This window comes from Littorina saxatilis, linkage group LG3 (genome assembly GCF_037325665.1).
Source record: "Littorina saxatilis isolate snail1 linkage group LG3, US_GU_Lsax_2.0, whole genome shotgun sequence".
Lineage (NCBI taxonomy): Eukaryota > Metazoa > Mollusca > Gastropoda > Littorinimorpha > Littorinidae > Littorina > Littorina saxatilis.
The window spans coordinates 29,569,147-29,595,591 of record NC_090247.1 but is presented as its reverse complement, the minus strand read 5'-3'; the positions used below and the strand labels follow the sequence as shown (position 1 = coordinate 29,595,591).

The 26,445-nt window shown below is 40.1% G+C and overlaps 1 protein-coding gene across 1 annotated transcript; it reads right to left on the bottom strand.

Moving 5' to 3' along the window:
• Positions 1 to 847: 847 nt before the first annotated feature.
• On the bottom strand, positions 848 to 26,379 carry LOC138962082 (staphylococcal nuclease domain-containing protein 1-like). The gene is made up of 22 exons (XM_070333793.1): positions 26,240 to 26,379; positions 23,209 to 23,358; positions 21,701 to 21,824; positions 21,206 to 21,287; positions 20,807 to 20,964; positions 20,145 to 20,236; positions 19,614 to 19,772; positions 18,778 to 18,884; positions 18,203 to 18,293; positions 16,352 to 16,443; positions 15,661 to 15,799; positions 15,108 to 15,190; positions 14,498 to 14,681; positions 13,780 to 13,921; positions 9,521 to 9,633; positions 8,622 to 8,810; positions 7,020 to 7,155; positions 6,447 to 6,573; positions 5,028 to 5,094; positions 4,499 to 4,606; positions 2,872 to 3,129; positions 848 to 1,506 (listed from the first exon to the last, which is right to left on the bottom strand). Exons 1-22 carry the CDS (start codon positions 26,279 to 26,281, stop codon positions 1,441 to 1,443), a joined length of 2,709 nt encoding a protein of 902 aa, XP_070189894.1. The 5' UTR covers positions 26,282 to 26,379; the 3' UTR covers positions 848 to 1,440.
• Between the last annotated feature and the right edge of the window lie 66 nt (positions 26,380 to 26,445).

Below are 26,445 nucleotides of genomic sequence, written 5' to 3'. Positions count from 1 at the left end.
GTTCCCCAAAAGGAAAAAGACTAAAGGACCATGAAATGTTCCAAAAACTTTGAAAATGATCTGTGATGAACAGAATGTAAACAGTAAAAGACTCGTACACTGGGTGTGTGTGTGTGTGTGTGTGTCTGCACATTCACATGCCTCACCACAACAATTCAACAACCATATTTTACAGCACAGCATTCTTTATTTCTTCTTTTTCTCTTCAGTCGCTCTGAGACAAGGGAGTACACTCCTCTACGCCAGCAATAATTTATTCACAATTTTGAGTAGTTCATCAGCATGAGCGCACACACGTGCAAATCAAAGTACAATTTCATTCTTGAGTTTCTACATTCACTTCTGAGTACATGAACTCCCATCACCCAAAAACCATGTGAGAGACACTCTAAGTTTTGAATGAAAGACATGGTTCACTAAAAAAGAAAAAAATATTACCTCCCACTCACCACACAATCTTAGCAAACTCACTCAAAACCCTGTAAATCATTTCACAGTTTTTTTATTAAAAGATTTGAAAGGCAAGCCAAAGTTGTACCAAGCAGCTGTTCACATTTCTGAGATTCAAAATGCCCATTTCAGTTTGAGTGTTCAAAATGAAACCCACAGCCATGATTATATCATCAAAAATGTTGGAAGCCTAGTACTGGTACAAGAACAGTTCCAGTAAACTTATTCAGGATCATGACAACATTTTCTACAGCACTACTCTCAACTTGTCAAAGACATCTGAACCCCTGAAAAAATGTTCAACGTACAAATACTGGATCAGAAAAACATCTTAACACAGTCTCTCGCACACAGTACAAGGACATTTCCCTAGAAAGACTAATAATCGTTGTTTTAAACAAGAATATCTCTTGACATAAGTCTCTGAGCAATGGGAAAACTGAAACAATGCCACAACAAATGCGTAACTGGTTTAAAGCCAGATGACCAGACTTCAAAATGGATCATTTCCTTGTGCAGGGAAAAAAATACTACAGAGTCGGTTTTAACAAGTAAAAAAACCCCAACCCTGGCACTTGCTCAAATCTTAGGCATTTACATGTAATGTGTGCATACATTTTTATGTAGCTTATTACAATTTATGTAAATGAATAAACAAATCGGTGACTAAATAAACAACAGCAGACTGTCTCAGACAGTCAAGTACATGATAATACACCCCACCCAATCTCAGAAATGTGAACTATGCGCACACACTCAATATTCAATCCCATAAATAAATGCATACCAATACAGAACCAACTTTGACTTGCCTTTGCCATGCCTAGCTTCAACTTGTGTTAGAGCCATCTTGCAGAAGTGCTGCAAAAAAAAAAGTGTTTGATGCTAGCTTTCACTTGTGTTAAAATCCGCTGCAGCCTTGGCCGCAATTAGGAAAAGGGGATACTAATGGTCACTTGTGTTGGAGACGCTTTGGGAGGTTGACGACCCTTAGCGGGAAAAGCCAAACTCCCTGGCATCGTCCTCCATGAAGTCTCCGTAGCGCCAAATGTTCATCTGAGGACACAGAACATCTTGAGTTAGTTCATGGTGTTATGAACAGTATGGGTAAGATATGCTCCAGTCAAAACATGAAGAAATGATGACGACATACAAAAGTGCCATGAACAGTGTTAAGGGAAGAAAACTTCAGTTAAAACACGCAGGCTTTCCTTGTAGATTTTTTTCTTGTTGAAAAATAAATTTGATCCCCCCCTCTCTCCCTCCCTCAAAATCTTCCCCGCTACAATGGAAGATACACTCCTTCTCATGTAAGCAATGGTGTTCACCACCACAGATCTGTTCAGGCTTTGACACTGGGTAAGAGAAACCTTCAACTTAAACACAGGCCAAAATCAACAGCCTTGCTGCTTCCTGTGTCGAGTTTTTTTTGTGTAGATTAAATTTTTTAAGTGACACTGACAGCCACCTAAAGGCACAGTAAGCCTCCCGTAAACCATCACAGATACTGTTAGGCTTTTACACACAGTACAAACACCCTTTTCATTTAAACACTCACCGCTTGAGAACATCCTAGGTGCCCTCCGTAAAGAGCGAGCAATTTTCAAAGAATTTATTTTTGCGTGGTTTATCTTACCCCTGAGCCATTGTGAACCCGTGTGATCCAAATTAATTCTTTGAAAATTGCTCCCTCTTTACGTAGGGCACCTAGGATGTTCCCGTTCGGTGAGCGTTCAAATGGAAGGGTGTTTGTACTGTGTGTAAAAGCCTGACAGTATCTGCGATGGTTTACGGGAGGCTTACCTTGGTAACAAGGGAGGCAACCCTAAAAAAAGAGCTACCTTGACCCATAAACAGGACAAAGTCACGTGACTTCCTGACCTTGCCGCCATGTTGTAATCATTCGCATGAAGGCGCAGAAAATGCTCACCCCAAACACAAAGTAAGAGAAGAGGGACGTGCAAGGATAACCAAGGTGAAGTCTGACCCAAGGAAAAGTCAGACGAAAGGCTGAAAAGCCTAAGCGAAGCAAAACACGTCCGTAACCACGGAGCCCTGAGTAGAAAATGATTACAACATGGCGGCAAGGTCAGGAAGTCACGTGACTTTGTCCTGTTTATGGGTCAAGGTAGCTCTTTTTTTTAGGGTTGCCTCCCTTGTTACCAAGGTGATGCGATGCAGCGTTCTAGCACTAGACTGAAGTAAATTGCTATATGTGAGTTGGGTTAAGATATGTAATTTAATCACACTTTGCCCAGAATGCAGCCATGCTATTGATTTTTGGTTTGTGTACAAGTGAAACAATACTACAATACCTTGTGTAAGCCTGGCAAGATCTGTGGTAATGAACATCAATGTGTACATGTCAAGAACGGTACCTTTAAAAAACAAACCATAAAATTACAGAAATAAGAAACTCACCCTGTCTTTCTTGGCCTTCTCCTGGGCGGCCTTGTAGTCGCTCATGAGCTTGGCCAGCCTCTTCTCCTTGCGGGCATCCAAGACGACGTAGCCGCCCGACAGCAGCGACAGGCCAGTGTCCTTGCCCTTGCCCTCGGCCTCGTCCTCGAGAAGCGTGACGTACTCGATGCCGTTAGCCTTGTACTCCACATTGAGCTGCATCTGGCGGTTCAGAGCGTCGTTGTAGAGAGCGTCGACAGCGTCCTGCCTTGCGTCCTCCTGGAAGAGCAAATATTTTGTCACCAGTGTTGTTCGGTATTTCAAACACTGTGTGGACATTCTGATACAATTCCAGAGATTTGGTTTAAACAAAACTTTATTCATTTTTGTGTGTGACATATACAATATCTGGCAAAGTGCTAATTATAAAACTAAGCAATCCTAGTGAAGCACGGTAGTAAGCACGATGGCAGACTAAATCAGAGATTCCCGAGATTTCAAGCTCTTTTTTACATTTAGTCAAGTTTTGACTAAATGTTTTAACGTAGAGGGGGGAATCGAGACGAGGGTCGTGGTGTATGTGCGTGTGTGTGTGTGTGTGTCTGTCTGTGTGTGTGTGTGTGTAGAGCGATTCAGACTAAACTACTGGACCGATCTTTATGAAATTTGACATGAGAGTTCCTGGGTATGAAATCCCCGAACGTTTTTTTCATTTTTTTGATAAATGTCTTTGATAACGTCATATCCGGCTTTTCGTGAAAGTTGAGGCGGCACTGTCACGCCCTCATTTTTCAACCAAATTGGTTGAAATTTTGGTCGGGTAATGTTCAACGAAGCCCGGACTTCGGTATTGCATTTCAGCGTGGTGGCTTAAAAATTAATTAATGACTTTGGTCATTAAAAATCTGAAAATTGTAAAAAAAATATGTTTTTTATAAAACGATCCAAATTTACGTTTATCTTATTCTCCATCATTTGCTGATTCCAAAAACATATAAATATGTTATATTCGGATTAAAAACAAGCTCTGAAAATTAAATATATAAAAATTATTATCAAAATTAAATTTTCCAAATCAATTTAAAAACACTTTCATCTTATTCCTTGTCGGTTCCTGATTCCAAAAACATATAGATATATGTTTGGATTAAAAACACGCTCAGAAAGTTAAAACGAAGAGAGGTACAGAAAAGCATGCTATCCTTCCCAGCGCAACTACTACCCCGCTCTTCTTGTCAATTTCACTGCCTATGCCGTGAGCGGTGGACTGACGATGCTACGAGTATACGGTCTTGCTGCGTTGCATTGCGTTCAGTTTCATTCTGTGAGTTCGACAGCTACTTGACTAAATGTTGTATTTTCGCCTCACGCGACTTGTTTTCTCTTTCATTGAATCCATTTACATCACTTAGCTTTTCTATTTATAACTATGAGACGGAATCAGTATCAGGACTAAAAAAATATTTCATGTTAGATATGAAAAAGGTTCAAAACCACCAATACCATGGGATTACTGTTACTGTTCCATGGTTCAGACCTTTATACTCTTCCAGCAATCAACTACCTGAACGCTTATCCACTTGCCAGAATTCCAGCTTCAAGCATAGCCACATGCCACCAATATTTTAATTTAAATAACATGACTCACATCAGGAGGTAAAGAGACACAAGCCAGAGCATACTCGCTGGCCTGAGCTGGCATGGACTGGAAAGCCGATGGAAGAGTCGCAAGACTGGTTAAAGCCACCGACTCTTTCTGCACGCACAAGCATCATGAAAGTTGTGAATATTTGTGAGATGGTACCATAGAACAAAAACTTAGTCAAATCTCTCCAGCTAAACTTTTGTTGTACAGTTTCACATGAAGTAGTTCAATACAATTTTGTTTTCTTTCTGAATGTGTGGCATTACAGAAATCTCTCTTATGGTTCGTACACTAGTGTCACAGCCACAAAATCTCATGTGTAACTGTGAATTTCTTTTAATAAATTTGTCGTCGCCTACAGCCAACTGAATGATCAGAACAGTTTCCTGTTGCATATTCCATAAAATGTTACAATCAACATTTATCTTTTTTTTAATACCTTTTCTAAGTGGTTGCAATTTGCAGCGAAGCACATTTTGGAAAAACAGAAAATAGTTTATGGAAAACATTTAAAATTAAAGATTATACTCACGTTTCCGAAGTCAATGAACAGCACTGAAGCTTTGCCTGGTTCTATTTTTTGAATCTTTGCTCTGTACCTGCAGATGAGGAGAAAACACCACTTTAAAAACAAAACAAAAAACAACAACATTGAAACCAAAACACAAATTGAAGACAATTAACATAAGAAACTAAAAAAAATGCACACACAAAAACTCATCACAGAAAAGATGATGCACAACACACAATTTACTCACAGTCAAACCTTTCTCATACAGGAACCCTGCCCTGATTTGTCTCAATTTGTTAATATTCAGACGTTATACTTCCTGCCTCTCTTATTACATTTAGTCAAGTTTTGACTAAATGTTTTAACATAGAGGGGGAATCGAGACGAGGGTCGTGGTGTATGTGTGTGTGTGTGTCTGTGTGTGTGTGTGTGTGTGTGTGTGTGTGTGTGTGTGTGTGTGTGTGTGTGTGTGTGTGTGTGTGTGTGTGTGTATGTAGAGCGATTCAGAGTAAACTACTGGACCGATCTTTATGAAATTTTACATGAGAGTTCCTGGGTATGATATCCCCAGACGTTTTTTTATTTTTTGGATTTATGTCTTTGATGACGCCATATCCGGCTTTTTGTAAAAGTTGAGGCGGCACTGTCACACCTTCATTTTTCAATCAAATTGATTGAAATTTTGGCAAAGCAATCTTTGACGAAGGTCGGACTTTGGTATTGCATTTCAGCTTGGAGGCTTAAAAATTAATTAATGACTTTGGTCATTAAAAATCTGAAAATTGTAATTAAAATTATTTTTTTACAAAACGATCCAAAATTACTTTCATCTTATTCTTCATCATTTTCTGATTCCAAAAACATATAAATATGTTCTATTCGGATTCAAAACAAGCTCTAAAAATTAAAAATATAAAAATTATGATTAAAATAAAATGTCCGAAATCGATTTAAAAACAATTTCATCTTATTCCTTGTCGGTTCCCGAATCTAAAAACATATAGATATGATATGTTAGGATTAAAAACACGCTCAGAAAGTTAAAACGAAGAGAGGTACAGAAAAGCGTGCGACCATGCATTACCGCACTATTCTGGCTTGTCGATTTCACTGCCTTTGCCACGAGCGGTGGACTGACGAATCTACGAGTATGCGGTCTTGGTGCGTTCAGTTTTATTCTGTGAGTTCGACAGCTTGACTAAATGTAATTTCGCCTTACGCGACTTGTTTTAAGGCTTGAGCAGCCGTATGTGAACAGGTTAGCTATCGGACAAGATGAGACATTAACATTCATGGCTTTTTTTTATTTTTACAAATATTGGTCAAAAACATAATTATGCAGTATAAAAAAAACTAAAAAAAACACACACACAAACTCACACACAAACTCACACACACACACACATAGATAAACAAACGTGAATAATCAGTGTTGCATACCATTGCTCATCATCAGAAAACTTTGCTGCACATGTCTCTCCCTTTTTGGGTGTGTATGAGCCAGCTGTAGGGGGGTTGTTTTCCATCTCTTGCCTCATTTGATCCATCATACTCTCCAGCTGTGGGCCTGCACAATCCATCAATCATTTTGTCAGCCATAATTATAATGTCAATCATAACATTTAAAATCTTCCTCCTCTTACTTCCTATCAGTATCATTCTAGGAGGCCGTAGCACCAGCACATGATAATTCATGCACTACAGATTAATCTAAATATGACAGTGATCTTCTAATTTTGTTTCTGTTTTTTGACTCAGACCATTTATCTCAGAAAAACAACAACACCCACACAAAAAACAACAAGCACAAAAAAAGTGAAAAGTCTTATCTCTTCAATGTATACCATGTCAATACAAGCAGTCAATAGTCACTTTATCTTTCAGTTCCATTTATATAAGTGAAAGGTCAGTTGATCTTTTAATTCACGGCTAAAACAGTAAACACATTTACAAAAAAGTTCTTTCAGAAGGAAACTCAGTGGCCTCAAAAGACTATGTAAAGATAATTCTTACCGTTGTCGACTTTTTGAGCGTAGAAGGTGAAGTGATCTGTGACCTCTGTGACGACGACCTTGGTGAAGTTGACCTTGCGTTCCACTGGCTCCTCCACAACAATCTCTTCTTTTGGTTCTTCATAATTGGACCATATCTGGAACAAAAGCACAGAAACAATAACTGCATCAGGTTCAAGATTTGTTGGGGCATAAACCGTACTAGGCTTATGCAAATTACACAAGAAAAAAAGTAATACTGTATCTCCCCTTTGCAGAGGTAAGATGCAATTTATATCTGTTCAACTATTTTCTTATTGGCTTCCATCACAGTCAATCAATCAATCAATATGAGGCTTATATCACGCGTACAGTTCTAAGCGCAGGGATTTTTTTAAATTTAATTTTTTTAATTTTTATTAATTTTTAGGCATTTTATTTGAATTAGAACGTGCAAGCAAGATCTGCTGTACATATGACACTGACATCTATTTTTCTAAAGATTCCTTTAATCACAGATGCACAAATATGCTTTGAAATCGGCTGGTAGTTTGACCCATAAGGAGATAATATCATATGAGATGGAAACCAAAGAAAAGGGAGACATTTTCACTTCATTTTTACAAGATCTGAGAAACAAAGGGAAGCAAGCGGTCTAAATGCATATGACATGTGCAATAGAGTAAATGAGAGTTATGCCGAACCCATCTCCTGGCACCTGAGAGAATAAACAAGCATTGAAAGTTAGAGCGCTCGACTCTCTTTGTTTCTCAGATCTTTAAATAGCACTCGGCCTCATTTGTTTAAGATTCTCATTTTTGCAAGAGAAAAATCAGTTATCTTTTAAAGGCACAGTGCAGCTCACAGCCTTCGTTTTGCGTTTTTGTTGCAGCTGAGTGCATTTACAGTTCAAAAATCCTCCTATGGTAGTAAAACAAACCCAAAACTACCCAACGACGACATCTGTGAAGCTCGACAGTTTCTTGTTCACGCGAGTGCATAAATTAACCTAGTTATTACGTGGTGTTTGGTCGGAGTTCGATTCAACTGAGTGATTCCGGCCTCCATTTTGTTTTACACAAACTCATGATGACGTCTGACATAGTTTGCTAGTGACGTGTCTTTTTGTACAGGATGTGGTGATCTACCTGATCTAAATTTAGATCCAAAAATAGGCCAAGACCAGCCGGGTCCGAGTACGAAATTAATTCGTAACAAAATCGCAGTTCTTGACTCTTTGGGTGCAAGTCAATGAAACTTGGTAGTTCTTCTAACGGATAGCTGCCTGAGGTATGACTAAAAGCCTGGATTTGACAAGTTCAGTATCTTGAACTCAAGGCTAAAACTGTAAAGATATTTTATATACAAACTATCAGCAACAACAACAAACAAAAATAAAAAAATCAATCATGATCTAAGTTAAAAGATGACAGTCGCTTGTATATGTCAATGCTTGTTATTCTCTCAGGTGCCAGGAGAATGGTTCCAAATAACTCTCACTTACTGTATCACACATGTTGTACGCATTTAGAGCGCTTACTTCCCTTTGGTTATCAGATCAGGACCTAAGCTGTCTTTCCTCTGCATTTCACAATGGATTCATAGACACAAAAGCACTTCATACCTTGAGCTTTGCAGACTTGGCTTTCTCCTGGGCAGACAGGAGTGTTTTGTAGTGGGAGGAGCGTTCAGCTGTGAAGTGCACCTTAGCCAGACCGGCTTCTACCAGCGCTACCGACAGGTTGTTGCCGTCAACGTACAGCCAGCCGATAAAATTGCCTCCCTTGTCGATCGCCTCCACCTCCACTTCCACCTGAAGGAAGAGAGCAGAGGGTAAGGTTTTAATCTGACTGGTCAAATGAATCGGGGCACTGACATAGACACAGATGTTAATGTAGAAACCTTTTATTATTTTAGACAAGAAATCCGTGTGTGGAGTTTATTGCAACATCAAACAGCAAACATAACATTGGAACTACATGACATATTCAGATGTTTTGTGCCAAGAGTCAATTGGAAAAGTCTGTCAATACCACAGGAGACTTACAAGAAGAGAAAAGGATACAGACTCTAACCAAAGGCCTCCGTACTGCCCAACATCGGGCCGAACATACGGACAGACACATATGAATCCTAATACTCACCAATTACACAGGCGAGTCAAAAATGCATTGTCATTTTCATGCAAAGCCTGATAGAACCACCTGAACACTTGATCCCTCAAGAAAACGTTCACTGTGCACTGTGGTGATAATTTCCTTGTGGCTCTTGATATTTCCCTGGGGCTGGGATCCATATGGACAACACAGGATTATGTGCTGGAGGGGAAAAGTTCACAGGCTTACAATGTGAACCAGTGTTATGACCTGAACAAGCCAATACCTGCTACATCATGCTGTTCTCTTGCACAAGTTATAAGGGGGTAGAAATAGACAGAGGTAGATGGTGCAATGTCGGAGTCTAATACTAATAGTAATGCTACTGTATCATTTCTCTCTAGTCATCAAAACACCTTCCACTGACCTCTCGTTGCAAGCACATCTCCTTGGTGAACATCAGGGCCTCCTCTCCGTAAGGGTCAGACTCTATCGACTGACCGTTGGGCAGCTGTCTCTTGCCACGAGGACAGTCTATGCCTGCAAGCAACCACACAATATTGTACATAAAGAAAGTGTGAACCACAAATGTCCAGTATTTAACTGAATAAAATCTGAAAATACTCAAAACTGAATCATCAAACAGTCAGCTGTACTGGTTAGCATTGAGTTTAACGGATGATTCAGCTTCAATGGGAATCCAGGCTTCAGGTTTGTCAGCAAATACCATTTTCTAGGTAAGTAAAATCACTGTATACAGATGTACAGGATCACCAAAACTTTTAATGAAGCACCAAATGAGCCGTAAACTGTGCACAAACTGATAAACTTTGCAGCTGACGGACAACTTTGAAAATGAATAAACTGAAGAATAAACAAATAATTTATTACTGAAAACATTTTACTCTGGGACAAATTGTTTCTTGGGATAAAAGGATCCGGGAACAGACTACTTCCAATTCAGTAGGGGGGCGACTATCCTCAACCCGGCGGGTCCCCAGGTGGCGGATAGGGGAACGGCCCCCAGATATGGGGGCCAGCTGCGAATATAGAATAAGCCGTCCCGGACCAACTAGCGGTGTCTCTACCAGGACGGGGTGGGTTGGCAGATGGCACTGACTACCCTATAAATGCCCTACGTGTCTGATGACAGTTACACCATGCGGGTAAGAGCCGCATTAAAAGCTCTAGCCCCGGGGTGGGACCCCCGGTAAGAAATCCCCCATGTCGATGGGTTAAAACCAGAACCATCTAACTGGATTTCCACCATTTTGAGAAATGGCCACTTGAAGATTTCAACCCCTTAAAACAAATAGTAAACACAGGATTGTAGCCCTCATATTTTACACACTTGACTTAGAGGTAACACTGGTCATGCACACTAGTAATCAATTTAATTGAACAACTTTTTCATATGCAAAAAAGGTATAATTTGTTCTGCTTCCAGAATACACTCCTGCTCTTTTCTCAGTTCTGGAGCTAGAAAAGCCCAGTGCACCATAGCTGCTTCTGACTTCCACACAGACCCCACTGTGGCCTGTGCTACAGCAGTCAGAAGCAGCCTCCTCACACATAGCATGTTCTGCTTCCAAGCAAAGCTTATACTGTACATTAGTTCAAATCGTTTTTCAAAGTTTATTACCGTCATAAACAAACAAATGTCAAGTCACTTGCAAAAATATCATCAAGGACTCATGTATTCATTCATTGTGTGGCCTAATGAACGCAACACGCATAAATAAAAATTAAATTGCCGGTACTTTTCATAGCGAAAAAAAACCACAACACACACACAAAACTCTCTCTGAAATCATTACACTTTTTTTTTTTATTGTGTTTTTCAAGAAATCCCAACGGTAATCTTATGTTGTATCAGCTCATATCGTTTTGCGTTACGCACAAAAACTACAAACCCAATAACACTAACAACAAACCAAACGAACAAAGCAGCAAACAAGCAAGCAAACAAACGAATAAACACAAGGCTGAAGGCGCATTTTAACCACACAATGCAAATGGTAACAAAATCACGAGCTTTAGATCCTGACTGCATGCTCTGTTCATTATCAAGAAAACAAATAGGCATTCTTACCTTTTGTTGTACTTTCCTCTTCACAAAAATGTTGTGCAGAAAGGTCGAAATAAATAATACACATTTTGCACTTTTAACAGTCGACCTCCTGTACTGCTTTTGTCTTCGCCGTTTGACCAGTTATTCCTGTGTAAAATTCATCTCAGAGTGTCTTCGCTTTTCGAACATAACTTTTCCCGTAGTCCCGGGTTGCAGAGTCTTTAAGTTCGGCTGAACTTCTTCTCATGAGGTGTCACATAGGATGCTTCCTTCATCGATGACAGAATTTTCTTTGTTGGGGTTCCATAAACAGATGGAAGAGATGCTGTGGTAGTTTCACCTTAACCGGGAGCAGTGTCTGACATATATACTACAAGCTGATGTGAATACACCTACAGGGTAACAGAAACTGTGGAAGCACACACAGGAGAAAGATGTACAGGAGTTGGGTAGCTTGATTCATTTTTGAGGGGTGGAATCACAATCAGCAAGTATTGGAGTTGATGCATGACTCGAACAGGAGGATAACCCCCATTCACCATGTTCTCAAAAGGATCTTCGATTGAAGAAACAGCACAATCGTCATATTTTGGGGTTGATTTTGCCAATGGAGACGCATCAAAGTCATCAGGTTTCACTTTTAGCATTGGCAGAAAGGAGATTATGCAACCGTAATCCGTGAATCCGAAGGACAGTCTCCTGAAATGCATGGTGCTTCTTACTTGCCTGGACGGCCTGATTCATCTCCTTTCAAACAGCGTCTGCAAAAGACATGGATACTATGAATGTTATCTCCTTTGAACAGGCAATTACTACATGTACTTCTATTTTAAAATTATTAACCGATAATTAAAAAAAAAGGTAATTGCCTCCGTATTATCGCTTCTGCGTTAAAACTTTGGATAATTTTCGTGTTTCTATTCACACAAACAAATGAAACATTAGTACTTGATTACACTCTGACCACTCATGCTCATCAGTTTGACATTGTGATAACCTCTGAATAACAAAATATATTAGAGTCAATTAAACTGACAAAATCCATCAACCAAATCATTCATTTATCCATCTTTACAAGCATACACAAATACTGTAAACACTCACTTACATTTTTTAATTTTTTAACAAACACTAAAGAGCTGCATGGATACACTACAACATTAAGGCATGAGCACATGCACACACCGTCACACACAAACACACACTGACACAAACAAACACACACTCGCGCAAGAACATTCACGCTGAAACAAACACATTTACCTGCCTGTGTTTTACAATTAGGAAAACAAAACACAAAAAGCTAGGAATCAGTTTGCAGATACAGGATTTAGACTGAATCAGAAGGTTAATCCCCTATATATTTTAAAAAGGAATCTGAATTTCAGCTTTTATGGTCTGTTCAAATGGGGAAAAAACATAATACATGAAGATACTCACTTGAATCTGTGTCCTGACTCGAGCAACAGCCAAATTGACTGTACAGCAGATGTAAAAATGGCAGAGAGTTGTTCTCTGTTCAAGTGTTTTCAGAAAGTGGACCATCCTTTTGTCAGTTTAGCACACCCCCCCCCCCACCCCACCCCACCCCCTTGCACCCACTTTACCACCAACCCCCCTCCCCGGCCCCCTTATTACCACCCTCCTCCCTCAATATCAAGGGACTGCAATCTTTCCTAATTCATTCTTCATACACTCTTTATCACAGGAAAGTTAATTGTGTTTAAACCCTGTACATCCGGAGTCAGGAATTCGGATACTGACACTTGCCAGATGTCACTGACCTGTTTTAGTTCCCACAGTCTATCAAATTCCTTTTTCTGTCGACAGCAGACTCTACTACTGCTAGTTACACTATTCTGTGTGCTGGAGGAAATCCTACACCACACAGAAAGGGTCAAGACCAGATACCACTACCGCGAATGTGCGCTTATCTGGCTGCGCTGAAAACAGGAAAAGTGACTGTGACACAGCAAGCAGAAGAGGTCAGGTGACGATGGCTGCATCTGGCTCGCAGTGAAACACTCCCCTTTCCCCACAGGCCTCAGTAGCAGAACAGACTAAACTGAACTTAGCACGTTCTGCTTCCAACCTGGATGGAGTTAGAGGGTTCTGCTTCCAAGATGAGCAGGAGAAATGCTTGGAGCCAGAACAAATTATGACTTATAAATACGCAATTATGCAAGATTTTCAAGAATCCTTCACAGAAAGTGAGAATCATGTTACCATAAGTCAAATAACTATAAAGTTGCAAAACATGTTATTTGGAGGTAATTGGTTCTGGTTTTAGCCCATCGATGTGTTCCCAGGGTTAGGTTTTTGAGCCAGGAACTAAGGGCGGGGTAACCCCGAAAGAAACCTAAGGGCTGAAGTCGGAGGATCTGGGCCAACAGGCGCACCTTAACCAACCACAGATCCACGCAAAAACGCAAAATGAAGCGAACGACAAGAAGAAGGGATAAAAGGATACCTGTATGGTAGAAGAGACCAAAGGATGAACAAAGTAACTATTGATGAAGATATTTTACTCTGGGGAAAATGATTTGTCAGGATAAAATCCTATGTATGATAATCTACGAAGAAAGCACCATAGGAATTTGGCATTAGGCTGTTACCTGAGATGAGGAATGTGATCAGACAGGTCTCTCTGGGCAGGAAAAGACGAAGACGAGATCCACTGGCGATGAATTCAACCATGGCGTCAGACCGACCAGCTCTCTGCAGGAAGGGCAAGAACTGCTTTGCCTTTGCAACATCCTGAAACCAAAAAGCAAGAAACCGGGTCATAACATAACTGAACCATCTACAACGGCATGTGTGTGGGTGGTATTCTAATGCAGGAAGCAAGAAGCTACTCAATCTGCATCACATTCTTATCCACACCAACATAATAAAGTCAAATAAAAAATAAAAAATAAATAACTACACATCCAAGAACCTATGCATGCTGACACACATATACCTACCACAGACAGATAGATAAACCCCACCAACAAAAAGTCTCTTGTGTGTTGATGAAAGACAAACTATCTGGCTTTCACCACATACTATGACTTCTTCTTCAGCGTTCGATGATGGTTGTGTCCGACATCCCATGACAAGCTTATACACTGCCTTGATGGCAATCGGCTTTGCCGCATTCAGCTATAGACATTTCAATTCGTAAGCCTTCTTTTTGCATTTGTTCAATCAAAGTGAAAGGAGTCAAGCTATATGGAAATTAATATCAGCCTGAAGTAAACTGAAGTAAAAAATTTGTCGAAATTTGCCTCATGACACTCAGACGTACAAGAAACTAACAAGAAACAAACTTCCAAAACTCTCTATACTTACACCAGCAATATCAGCCACTCTGTGAAGGGGAGACTCTTTCTTGGAGAACATGCCGACACCCTTTTTCTCTGCTCTAGCCTCGGCAGCCAGAAGCTCATCGTAGTGGGAAGAGCGCTGGTCGTCATCCTGTCGGTACCGCACCACTCGTGCCAGACCCTTGCTTACCAAAGCTTCAGCAATGTTGCTGTCAGGAGGGGAAAAAAAAGATTATGCTAAGACGGAGAGATGGAAAAAGAAGGCTTACAGATTCAAATTTGTGTGAGTTGAAAAACTGCATGTATCAAGAGGTATGCAACGGAAACTGTATGAAGTATGGCTACACCTCACTGTTGGTTGTTTTTGTGATTCTTCATTAAAGTGAACTCACATTTCTGATTTGTCTCTGATGCCTTAATAATATCTTCCAACATGCACCACAAGACCTAAAGAGTTAAGGAAAAACAGATGGCCTGGTAATAACTAGCTAAAAAGAAGCTAAACTGTGTCCGAATACCCTAAGAAAGCAATATGCTCAGGAACAGTAGCAAAATGAAACACAAGAAAAAAAATCTCAACTCGCTCCACATAACAAATTCACAACCAACACAAAACAACGACAACAAAAACCTACATGCCACCGATGGTAACTGTGCAACAGGTCTTTTCCGGAAATCCCTGGTTTGGCGGCTGGATGTAGTCCACTTCAACATTCACCTGCACAAAGTAGAATTGATTTCTTTAATTTACACAATTGCTTATTCTACAAGTGTTGAAATCGTTTTTAACATCTTATTTCTAAACACCAGGGTAAAAATACAGACCTACCTCAAACTGACACAACACAATAATACCAAATCTCTAACTTATTTCACTCTTTGTGTTACGTTAGGGGGTTTAATTAGTTACTTAGCGAACAAGAAGAAGAGATTAGTTACTTCCAAAAGCCAAACTCTGAGGTTAAAAAGCATCCTGGAAGAACAACATCAAATGAAAACAAAACAAATCAAAGAACAAACATAACAAAACAAAACAAAGAACAAACACTTTTTAAGGCAACTGATAACAAGACACCAAGTCCAATATACGACCTAACACTCATCTGAAGATCAAACCAGAACAACCACTCAATCAATCAAATGCAAATTTTTTTTCTCACAACATAAGCAATAGACTAGAGTACCTACCTTTTTGCCGATCAGCTTTTTTCTCATGAACTCTCTAGCCTCAAACATGTAGGGTATGTCGTAGAGAGGGCGTACTCTCTTGTTGCTTTCTTTGGGCGCCGCAGGGGCAGAGTCAGTGCCTGCTTCTGCTGGTTGAAGCCTGTAATCAAGAAAGAAAAAAACGAATTCAACATGGGAAACAAACTATTACAAAACCCAAAATTCTAAGACATGTAGACTGCTACTTCATTTTGATGAGTGAATGTTTTACATGTACTAAGATAAGTTGTTGTTCTTGTGAATGTTTCATTTTGCCCATAATTAAACATTCCAATAACTAATCTTTCTAACTAACCCTAACCCTATTTTCTATTTATTCTAGAACAAAAACAAGACCCAAGAATACTTTGAGGGTTCCCTTGATGTAGTTATGTTTTCTTTTTCGTTCAACACAAAAGTGAGTATTATACAACGCAGCATTTAGTTATCATCTTGATGGTATGATATATGTGATTGTAAATAATACTAAAAAAGAAGGTAAGTTTTCACATCCATTGTTATCTAGATATTTGTTGCATAATCAATTTTTAGTTAACACCATCATTCATCATTTTCCCAAATTAAAGTTAACCCAACAATAACAGAAATATAGCAGAATGAAAGTATAAATTGTGGAAACAACCCCAGCTTAGAGCAGCAAAATACCACAGACCTGGGAGGTCGTATGCTGGCCAGAAAGATCTTCTTGAACGTTGTGTCTCCAATTTTCAACACAAGACCATCACCGTTGACAACCTCCACAACCTTCAGAAAGAAAGAAAAGGGGATGCCAGTTAAAATAGAAATATATCACTGTTGTAAAAATAAGGGATTGCTAGGTAAAGTAGAAATCGATAGCTGTTATTAAAAACGGAATCTCCAGGACCAATGATCTAAGCTTTAAGCTACCTTCACCAACCTTTATGATCAGATAAACTCACAAATCTGCTGACCATAGTATTGAGAAATAACTCTGTCAGGGATCTCATGGGGTGTGGAAGAGTGGTTTTCCTTGAAGGTGGGGCAAGCTGAATAAATAAATAGCTCACTGGGAATGGTTAACAGTGGGTTTCCCATCTAAAGTCGGGGTCAAACCCAGTAACATGCCCCTAATGGTTTTACCGTGAGGGCGTTAAACATTACTTATCATCGTTAACAGTGGAGACTTGCCGTTGGCGTTTCAGTGAATAAAAGGTGCTTTCTTTCTTTATTTGGTGTTTCACGTCGTTTTCAACCACGAAGGTTATATCGCGACGGGGAAAGGGGGGAAGATGGGATAGAGCCACTTGTTAATTGTTTCTTGTTCACAAAAGCACTAATCAAAAAATAATAAAAGGTGCCATGATCTGCATGTTTTTGAAATAAAAACCATCATATCCATATGGGCGGGGATGTAGCTCAGTCGGTAGCGCGCTGGATTTGTATCCAGTTGGCCGCTGTCAGCGTGAGTTCGTCCCCACGTTCGGCAAGAGATTTATTTCTCAGAGTCAACTTTGTGTGCAGACTCTCCTCGGTGTCTGAACACCCCCATGTGTACACACAAGCACAAGACCAAGTGCGCACGAAAAAGATCCTGTAATCCATGTCAGAGTTCGGTGGATTGTAGAAACACGAAAATACCCAGCATGCTTCCTCCGAAAACGGCGTATGGCTGCCTAAATGGCGGGGTAAAAAACGGTCATACACGTAACATTCCACTCGTGCAAAAAACACGTGTACGTGGGAGTTTCAGCCCACGAACGCAGAAGAAGAAGAAGGTAAAGCATATGTAGCTACTGTTCCAGTTTCATTTTCTCTGTCCATCTTACAATTTTCTGAGATTCTCTTTTTAGATGTTGGTGGTTTTTTTTTTGTACTGCAACAAGTTTGCATGACATGCGTTATCTACATTCAGCATTCCATTCATAAATCCTGTTATGAGAAAATCATCTGAAAATATACATTAGGTGAGTTTGAAGTAGTCGCCCAGGTTAAAGATTATGAAGGTCAAAACAAGTTTCAATAGAAAAGATGAAGGTATCACAAGGCAGGGTTCCTGCAGGGCAGAGCTGATACAATTCAATGAGTTTTCAAGGACATTTCCAGGACCAAAAAATGCTTTTTAAGGACATGATTTTCCCCAAATTAATGCAAAGCACCAAGCTTACCTTCAGTTTTTCAAGTCTGCAAACTATTAGTCATTCCGTAGTTGTTTCCCTTGCCAACTTCCGGGAAGGGAAGCAACTACGGGTGACTAGTAATAGTTAGTTCGTCTGCTTTCGTTTTCACTCGATCTTTTATTCTCCCAAAATGTGTGTACTGTATTTGACAAAAAAAAGGGGGTTGCATTTTTTTTTAAATAAGACAAGCTGCTGACGAAATGTATAGGCAACAATTTGGAAAAATCAAGTACTTTTCAATGACTATTTAACAAAACTCTATTTTCAAGCACTTTTCAAGGCCTGGAAAAGGTTTTCCAATTTTCAAGGAGTTTTCCAGGGTTCAAGGACTCTGTACGAACCCTGACAAGGTAAAAAATACCCACCTTTCCACCAAAGCATTTGTCTTTGATGTCAATATTGGACGTGGGAGCGACGTAATCCTTCCAAATGCGTAGTTTCTTGTCTTTGGCACCTCTGAAATAAAAGGCCAACAAACGCTGCCACAATAATTGAAACTGAACTTGCAACATTCAACAGTCTTTTCACAACAATGGAAACTGAAGTTGCAACATTCAACAGTCTTTTCACAATAATGGAAACTGAAGTTGCAAAATTCAACAGTCTTTTCACAATAATGAAAACTGAAGTTGCAAAATTCAACAGTCTTTTTACAATAATGGAAACTAAAGTTGCACCATTCAACCCTCTTTTCACAATAACTGAAACTGTAGTTGCAACATTCAACAGTCTTTTCACAATAATTGAAACTGAAGTTGTAACATTCGACAGTCTTTTAGATCTTGAATGGAATAAAAATTTAAAAAAGTGAAAATGCCCTCATTTCAAAGCCTGTTCATGAAGGTTTGGCATAATTACTAGTATAAACCTGTGCATATTCTTCAGCCCTACTTTGCTGCAATGTGTGTTGCTTGTAAGAGAAAGACAAAAGCAGACTAACTTTTCAGCAGCTCTGTACTTCTCAGTACCCTGTGTGACCACCCCCATGCTCCAATCCACGCAGCGAGCAAAGCCGTCCTTCAGCAGCAGCTCAGTGATGTTGCCGTTCTGAAACATATCAAACCTTTTGTCATACTAACACATATGAGAACGGCAGCATTTAAGATCTATGTATGTCACACGCTTTCCTTCTTTGCCACTACTAAAGCAAACGTGTGCAAGATTGTATGTTACACGCTTTGGAGCATGTGCAAGAACGGATTCAAACTCGAAATCGTCCCTCCAAACACCCCAAAATGCACACACGACATTTCTCCTGCTGTTATCGTTTCTTCTCTTTACACATTCTTCAACGCTGAGAATACTCAGAACGGCATCCCAGACGATAGTACTGTTTCCATACGCGAATTTAGCTGCCCTTGGAAAGTGGCTCGCTCAGGAGGCCTGTTTGTCTGAAACTAGAAGGACTGAGTTCTGAACATAGATGACAAAGACCCCGAAAAGAACAAACATTTCGCGGATGCAGACACAGAAAGACGTCATGAAGAATGCGATGCTTCAAAAGATACAGACTGTGACGATGACTGTGACGTCATTCACATATACCGAGACGTCATTCATAGTTGTTCGTTCACTTCCGTCAAAAAGCTAACATGAACCACCAAAGATTTTTCTGAAACTGAAAGGAGCGGAAAGTGAAAACGAACATGAACCTCTAAAGTTCTCTTTTCTCTTCTAAAGCAGCTTTTGTTTTCTTTCTTATCAGAAACAGTCCCATCAAACTGTACAACGGGCTCCGATCGCATTTTATCGATCATTCTATTTTCAGCTACTCACAGGGTGAAGGACAGTGCCAAGCAGATTCTGATTGGACACACCCTCCAGGATGATCTTGACGTCCCGCTGCAGCAGACGAGACTCGGTGAAGTACTTGCACTCCTCAGCAAACTTCTCCGGCACCTGTTTCCCTGACTCGTCCGTCTTGTACATGGGGCACTGCAAATACAGGGAAACACATGATGATGCCAAATATCACAGAGAAGAGAAGAGCAAAATTCCTGGTGGTGAACAAGTTCAGCATTTGCTTATTTTCTTTCTTCTTCTGTTCTTACTAGTTTCATTGTTTAAAAAAATTATCTTGCACTTGATGATAAAATTAGAAAAACAAAATAAATCAATTTGCAAAACATTGAGATAAACAAAGTTAAAACTGAGAACACAAAACTTCTTAGCAACACAACTGAACATGTTTGCAACCAAACATAAAAAAAACCAAGAACCCAGATGGAAAGTAAATTTTCAGTGTAGCACAGAAAGACACCCAACCACACACTGACACAGGGTGTGGATAATGATAAAGCCACGAACCTTGACCCCAGACAGCATGATAGTCACGTAGTCAAAAGACGGCAGAAGGAATGCTCGCACAGTGCACCCGTCTCTCACATGCTCAATCACCGCTGTCAACACAACATTTGGAAACACATTAGAAAAAAGTTAGCACAATGGAAAAAGGCAATCTTCCTGAAATCCAATCAAGGAACAGTAGTAGCCTTGAAAGTCAATGACGAAAGAGTTACATCGTAACAGATAACAAAAGTGCAACTATCAGTGAAGACATGCTGACAACGTCTGTTTGGCCTCAGATGCTACTACATGTGAACATAACCATTCAGTTCTAGATACAAAAAAAGAGGAAGCAAAGGTAAAGGAACATGGAGTATGCATGAGGCAGGTATATGACAGTGAAGATGTGTGTGTGTGTGTGTGTGTGTGTGTGTGTGTGTGTGTGTGTGTGTGTGTGTGTGTGTGTATGTGTGCCTTGTGGCAAGCAAGAAAGAGATCAGAGAGTGATTATGCTGACTGTTTTTGTGTATCTATTTAAATTGACTTTGTTGATTCCTTTTATACATGTTGTGCAACAAAGGGAAATCTCTTGGCAGCAATGCCAGCATTCCATTAAACGCCCAGGAAAACTTAAAAAAGAAAGAAAAAAAGTATACTCAAATGTCTCTTCCATAAGATAATACCTTCAATAGGTTTGTTGTGATGAGAGTCCACAAAGTGTCTGGGGTTCTCAATGGTCCATGTGATGTCTCGCACGTGAGTGCTGGCGTCGGCAGCATGCTTCCCTTTGCCTGCAGATTTAGCTGTTTCCTCCAGCTGTATCAGTCTCTGCTGCTCGGAGCTGAAAGTATACATATGGCATCATGTTTACAGTCAGGTTGAAACTGAGTCTTAAAAAATTGGGGTAAGCACTCGTATCCTAAGCCCCAAAATTACACACACAGCCCCCCCCCCCCCCCCCCAAACAACAGAGAAAATATAGTCCCTTTCTCTCCCTCAAATCATAAGTCACAAAGTTCAGCACGCCCCCCCCCCCCCCCCCCCCCCCCCCCCCCCCAGGGAAAAAAATGTCAGTCACTTACTCGTCTTTCTTGATACCCATGCGTCGCACATCCACAAGACCTTCCGCTATCAAAGACTCTGTGATGTTCTCTCCATCTTTGTCTGAAATTCAAAAACAGAGACAAAGTTATGTTTATGACTTCAATATGCTGCACCTGTCACTCAAGCTATCACTACCAGTGTATCATGAAGTAAAGACTAAACAAATGTAATGAGTGTAGACTCCTTTATTCTTCTTCTTCTTCTTCCTGTCGATCACTAGACTCCTTTATTCAAAATCCAAACTAACCAACTAAGATTTGATTTTATAAATTGTAAATATCTGTCAACAGAGAATCATTGCATAAATGAGCTTTGTAAAAGTTTAACAAGATTAAAATGCTCTATGTGTACTTGATCTCAACTAAAAGACGTCCAAAAGAAACACTCAATAAAACTTAATACAAATTTATCGAAAGCATAATAAATGCATCAAATTCAATTTATAAATGACTAAAATTGTATTGAATGATCACCTTTTCCAACGTACAGAGCACCATACTCTCGCCCTGAACCAGGGACCTTGTACTCCTGGTAGAATGTGACCTCCTTGCCGATGAGCTTCTTGCGCAGGTACTCCCTGGCCTCCCAGGCGTATGGCTGATAAAAAGAAACAGAAGTCAGTATTTAAAAAAAAAAAATAAAAAAAAATAAACAAGAAGGGCAAAGCCCATACGACTCACATGCTTGACCTTGACCTTAACTAAACCTAGCAATGTCATCATACACTAAGAACTGCTTTACACATTTTTCCTACCAAAATACATGTGACCTTGACCCAAGGTCAAGGTCATCCAAGGTATTGCAACACAAAGCTGTTAATTCAAGACATAGGAAGTACAATGGTGCTTATTGGCTCTTTCTACCATGAGATATGGTCACTTTTAGTGGTTCACTACCTTATTTTGGTCACATTTCATAAGGGTCAAAGTGACCTTGACCTTGATCATATGTGACCAAATGTGTCTCATGATGAAAGCATAACATGTGCCCCACATAATTTTTAAGTTTGAAACAGTTATCTTCCATAGTTCAGGCTCAAGGTCACTTCAAAATATGTATACAATCCAACTTTGAAGAGCTCCTGTGACCTTGACCTTGAAGCAAGGTAAACCAAACTGGTATCAAAAGATGGGGCTTACTTTGCCCTATATATCATATATAGGTGAGGTATTGAATCTCAAAAACTTCAGAGAAAATGGGAAAAATGTGAAAAATAGCTGTTTTTTAGGCAACATTTATGGCCCCTGCGACCTTGACCTTGAAGCAAGGTCAAGATGCTATGTATGTTTTTTGGGGCCTTGTCATCATACACCATCTTGCCAAATTTGGTACTGATAGACTGAATAGTGTCCAAGAAATATCCAACGTTAAAGTTTTCCGGACGGACGTCCGGACGGACGGACGTCCGGACGGACGGACGGACGGACGGACGGACGGACGGACGACTCGGGTGAGTACATAGACTCACTTTTGCTTCGCATGTGAGTCAAAAAATGAACATGTAGTTTTACTGCAAAAGATTTAATTACTTTCATTCCAGCTAGCCATGAGTAATCATTCATTAAGATATATGTGCATACCTAGATAAAAATTACAAGCACAAGAAAAGTAATAACCAAAACATTTTGTTCGGGATTGCCTCATGTCATGTTTGAGTTTGACCCTCAAAATCAAACATTTTACTTTAACTTCAAGTACTTGCAGATGCAGCAAATCACTTAATCAGTTGAAATTGAATTCTTTATATTTGTCTTACTTATTTACTTAGGCCCTTTGACCCCAGCAGAGCATTATGTAGGCCATTGATGACGTTTCTCCATCGCGTTTTTGTATTTGTCAGTGTCACCCTATTTCCTGTTCCTCCTAAGTTCTTCTCCTCCACAGGCAAAGGCGTTGCTTTATAGTAACACCCATCTTTAACACAGCTGTGAATTCACGGTTATTAAAAAAAAAAAAAAAAAGAATGACCTAACACACTGACCTCATCCTTGGTTTCTGTGGAGCCTTCGATGTTGGGGTTGGCACGACGGGCAAGCTTTGGGGCCTGGATGTTGGACAGACATACTGTCTTCTCTGGTGGCGGACCGCCCTTAGGCTGACCCCTGATAACCACAGTGTCCCCTGACAGGACCTGCAAAATGCAACAGAATTTTCAGAAAAAATGAACATTAATTATACTTAAGGTTAAGCATGATCGACTGCCCGCACAAGCAAAGGATGCATGCATTTTCCCTCTCAGGCTGACAGAAGACTGCTATTTGCAAACACTGCCTAAACATTATATTTCTATCATCATCAGAATACTTTGATTTTAACTGGTAAATTTTAACTGGTAATTTATGAAGAGAGCAGAGCATGTACTGATGTAGCAGGGGTGTTGGTAGAAATTTTCATGTTGAGACATTTGGCCGAAACTGTCAGAGAGCTTTAGGACATTTTGGAAAATTTTCGGCGATTATTTTGGCTCATCAAAAGTTGCCGTAACATTGAAGCACAAGAGAGGAACACCAATACAACCATTGTCTTAGGACGGACAGAACATATGTTGCATACTGCAACAAAAACAATGAACTTTGCGAATATTACTAAAATTTACACCAATTCTCTGAAACTTGTTCAAACCTTTAACTTAAATTTCTTGAAAATAAAACAATAAAACTCTTGCAATCTTGTGCAAATCTTGACAATCCTTTGGAAACATGACTGGTAAACATCAATAAAACATAAACACACTCTAACACTGTCACATAACATTGAGACAGATTCTATCAAAGTTGACAAGAACAAAAATAAAAATGACAGAACACCAGTAAAACGAAAACAGACTGTCACTGATGAGTGTCCAAAATGTGAGTGTTCTGGAGTCAGAGAGGTGTACCATGACTAGGAAACATGTGTTTGAAGAATAACACCAGTAAAACTAAATCATGCTCAGCTGTTAGTCACACCAACATTGCATTGTTTCATTTTCCATAAAGATGTCATAAAATGCCCCCATCCCCCTTCCCCAATTCAAATCAAAAGCACTGACTGACTGAGAAACTATCACGAACCGGCGGACGCAAACGCTGAGAGAGTGGGAAACCACTCTGGCAGCTATAATTTTCGTAATGGCTTCCGTTCAAAACATTGTTTCGTTTTTGGCATTCGTGAAGAAAATAAATGGCAGTCAGCTGACTAAGTACATCAGCAGCAAAATTTATTTATTTTATTATTTTTATTTACGAGGATTTATATCGCGCACGTATCTCACCACACAAGGCGACTCAAGGCGTATGTTACCTATTAATGGCGTGTGAGATGGAATTTTTTACACAATATGTTACGCATTCACATCGGCCAGTAGATCGACTGCCCATAGGCGCTGCATCCACCTTTCACGGCCTATTATTCCAGGTCACACGGGTATTTTGGTGGACATTTTTATCTACGCCTATACAATTTTGCCAGGAAAGACCCTTTTGTCAATCGTGGGATCTTTATACCCCAATGTAGTGTACACGAAGGGACCTCGGTTTATCGTCTCATCCGAAAGACTAGCACTTGAACCCACCACCTAGGTTAGGAAAGGGGGGAGAAAATTGCTAACGCCCTGACCCAGGGTCGAACTCACAACCTCTCGCTTCCGAGCGCAAGTGCGTTACCACTCGGCCACCCAGACCATCCAATCAAAGCCTGACCAATAAAAAACGAAAAAATCATGGCCGAATGGCCCGATTCAGACAAATAATCTTCGAATATTTGGCCAATAAGGACATAACAGTTTCGGCCAAAGAAAACAAAAATCGGCGATTGGCCGACCCAAATGACATCCATGTGTAGGACAAAAACAATAAGAAATGATTGCAATTCAATGTTCGAATTAAGTCTTCGCCTGACTTGGCATGACGCATTGACGATCTCTTCTACTCTTATAAATGCTTTGGTGTAGCCTTGGTATTTTCATTCTGTAACTCACTACTGTAAGTGTAAGACATTGTAGATCTGCAGAAACTAGATGAGAACACGGGTCTTTATTACACTGTTTGTTTGTTTGTTTGTTTGCTTAACGCCCAGCCGACCACGAAGGGCCAAATCAGTGCGGTGCTGCTTTGACATATAACGTGCGCCACACACAAGACAGAAGTCGCAGCACAGGCTTCATGTCTCACCCAGTCACATTATTCTGACACCGGACCAACCAGTCCTAGCACTTACCCCATAATGCCAGACGCCAGGCGGAGCAGCCACTAGATTGCCAATTTTAAAGTCTTAGGTATGACCCGGCCGGGGTTCGAACCCACGACCTCCCGATCACGGGGCGGACGCCTTACCACTAGACCAACCGTGCCGGTTTATTACACTGTGATGGTACAGATAATTCACTTGCTCAGTAGTCGGCGAGTCGCAACAGCTACTACTGCTGCCATTTGTCACCTAAACAAACGCAACTCGCCGACTACTGAGCAAGTGAATTATCTGTGCCATCAGGTACTAATGTAATAAACTTAAATACCCGTGGTCATAGATGAGAACACTGTCCAATTTGTTGGAATGTTTATATTCAACAATGACCACGGGTCTGTAAAAAACGAAATGATATATGATTATCCTCTACAAATTGCACACAAGAACGGCAACGTTTTTTAAACTTCCACAACGATTTTTGAACTTCCAGTTCCACACAAGAAGGCGTGGCAGATTGTCCAAGTCGAGCGATATATTCAAACACCAGCAACGCTGTAGCCTTGTGCTGCACAAGTTAATGGTATCAATGGATATCGTTGATAAAATGTTAGAAATAACGAAGATCTTCTACGTTTTATTCAGCGCCGAAAGCACCATATGTTACAATCGAAAGCAGACAAAACACGCCGTTGTTGATGTGGCTGTATGTTGACATTTTTAAGCTTCGGGAAAAAATATTTCAGATGTCCAGTTTCTCACCAAAATCGGGGATAAGAGAGAAACTGTTACCTAGGTCTTGTTCTAAACAGCAAATTATCCTCACGATCACACTAAAGGCTGGTTACCTGTTTGACAATCGCCCGGTGGATGGACTGGGGTGCGCTCATGTTGGACGTGAAGATTGAAAAGGAAGTAGTAAAGTTTTCCAGTCACGTGACTCGCATCAATATTTTCTGGTAAATTTCTCATTGTAGCAGCATATGATAAAACCTTCAAGGGGATCAATGAGTTTAATGGACAATTTCTAACTCATAGGTAGTGTTGAAATGTG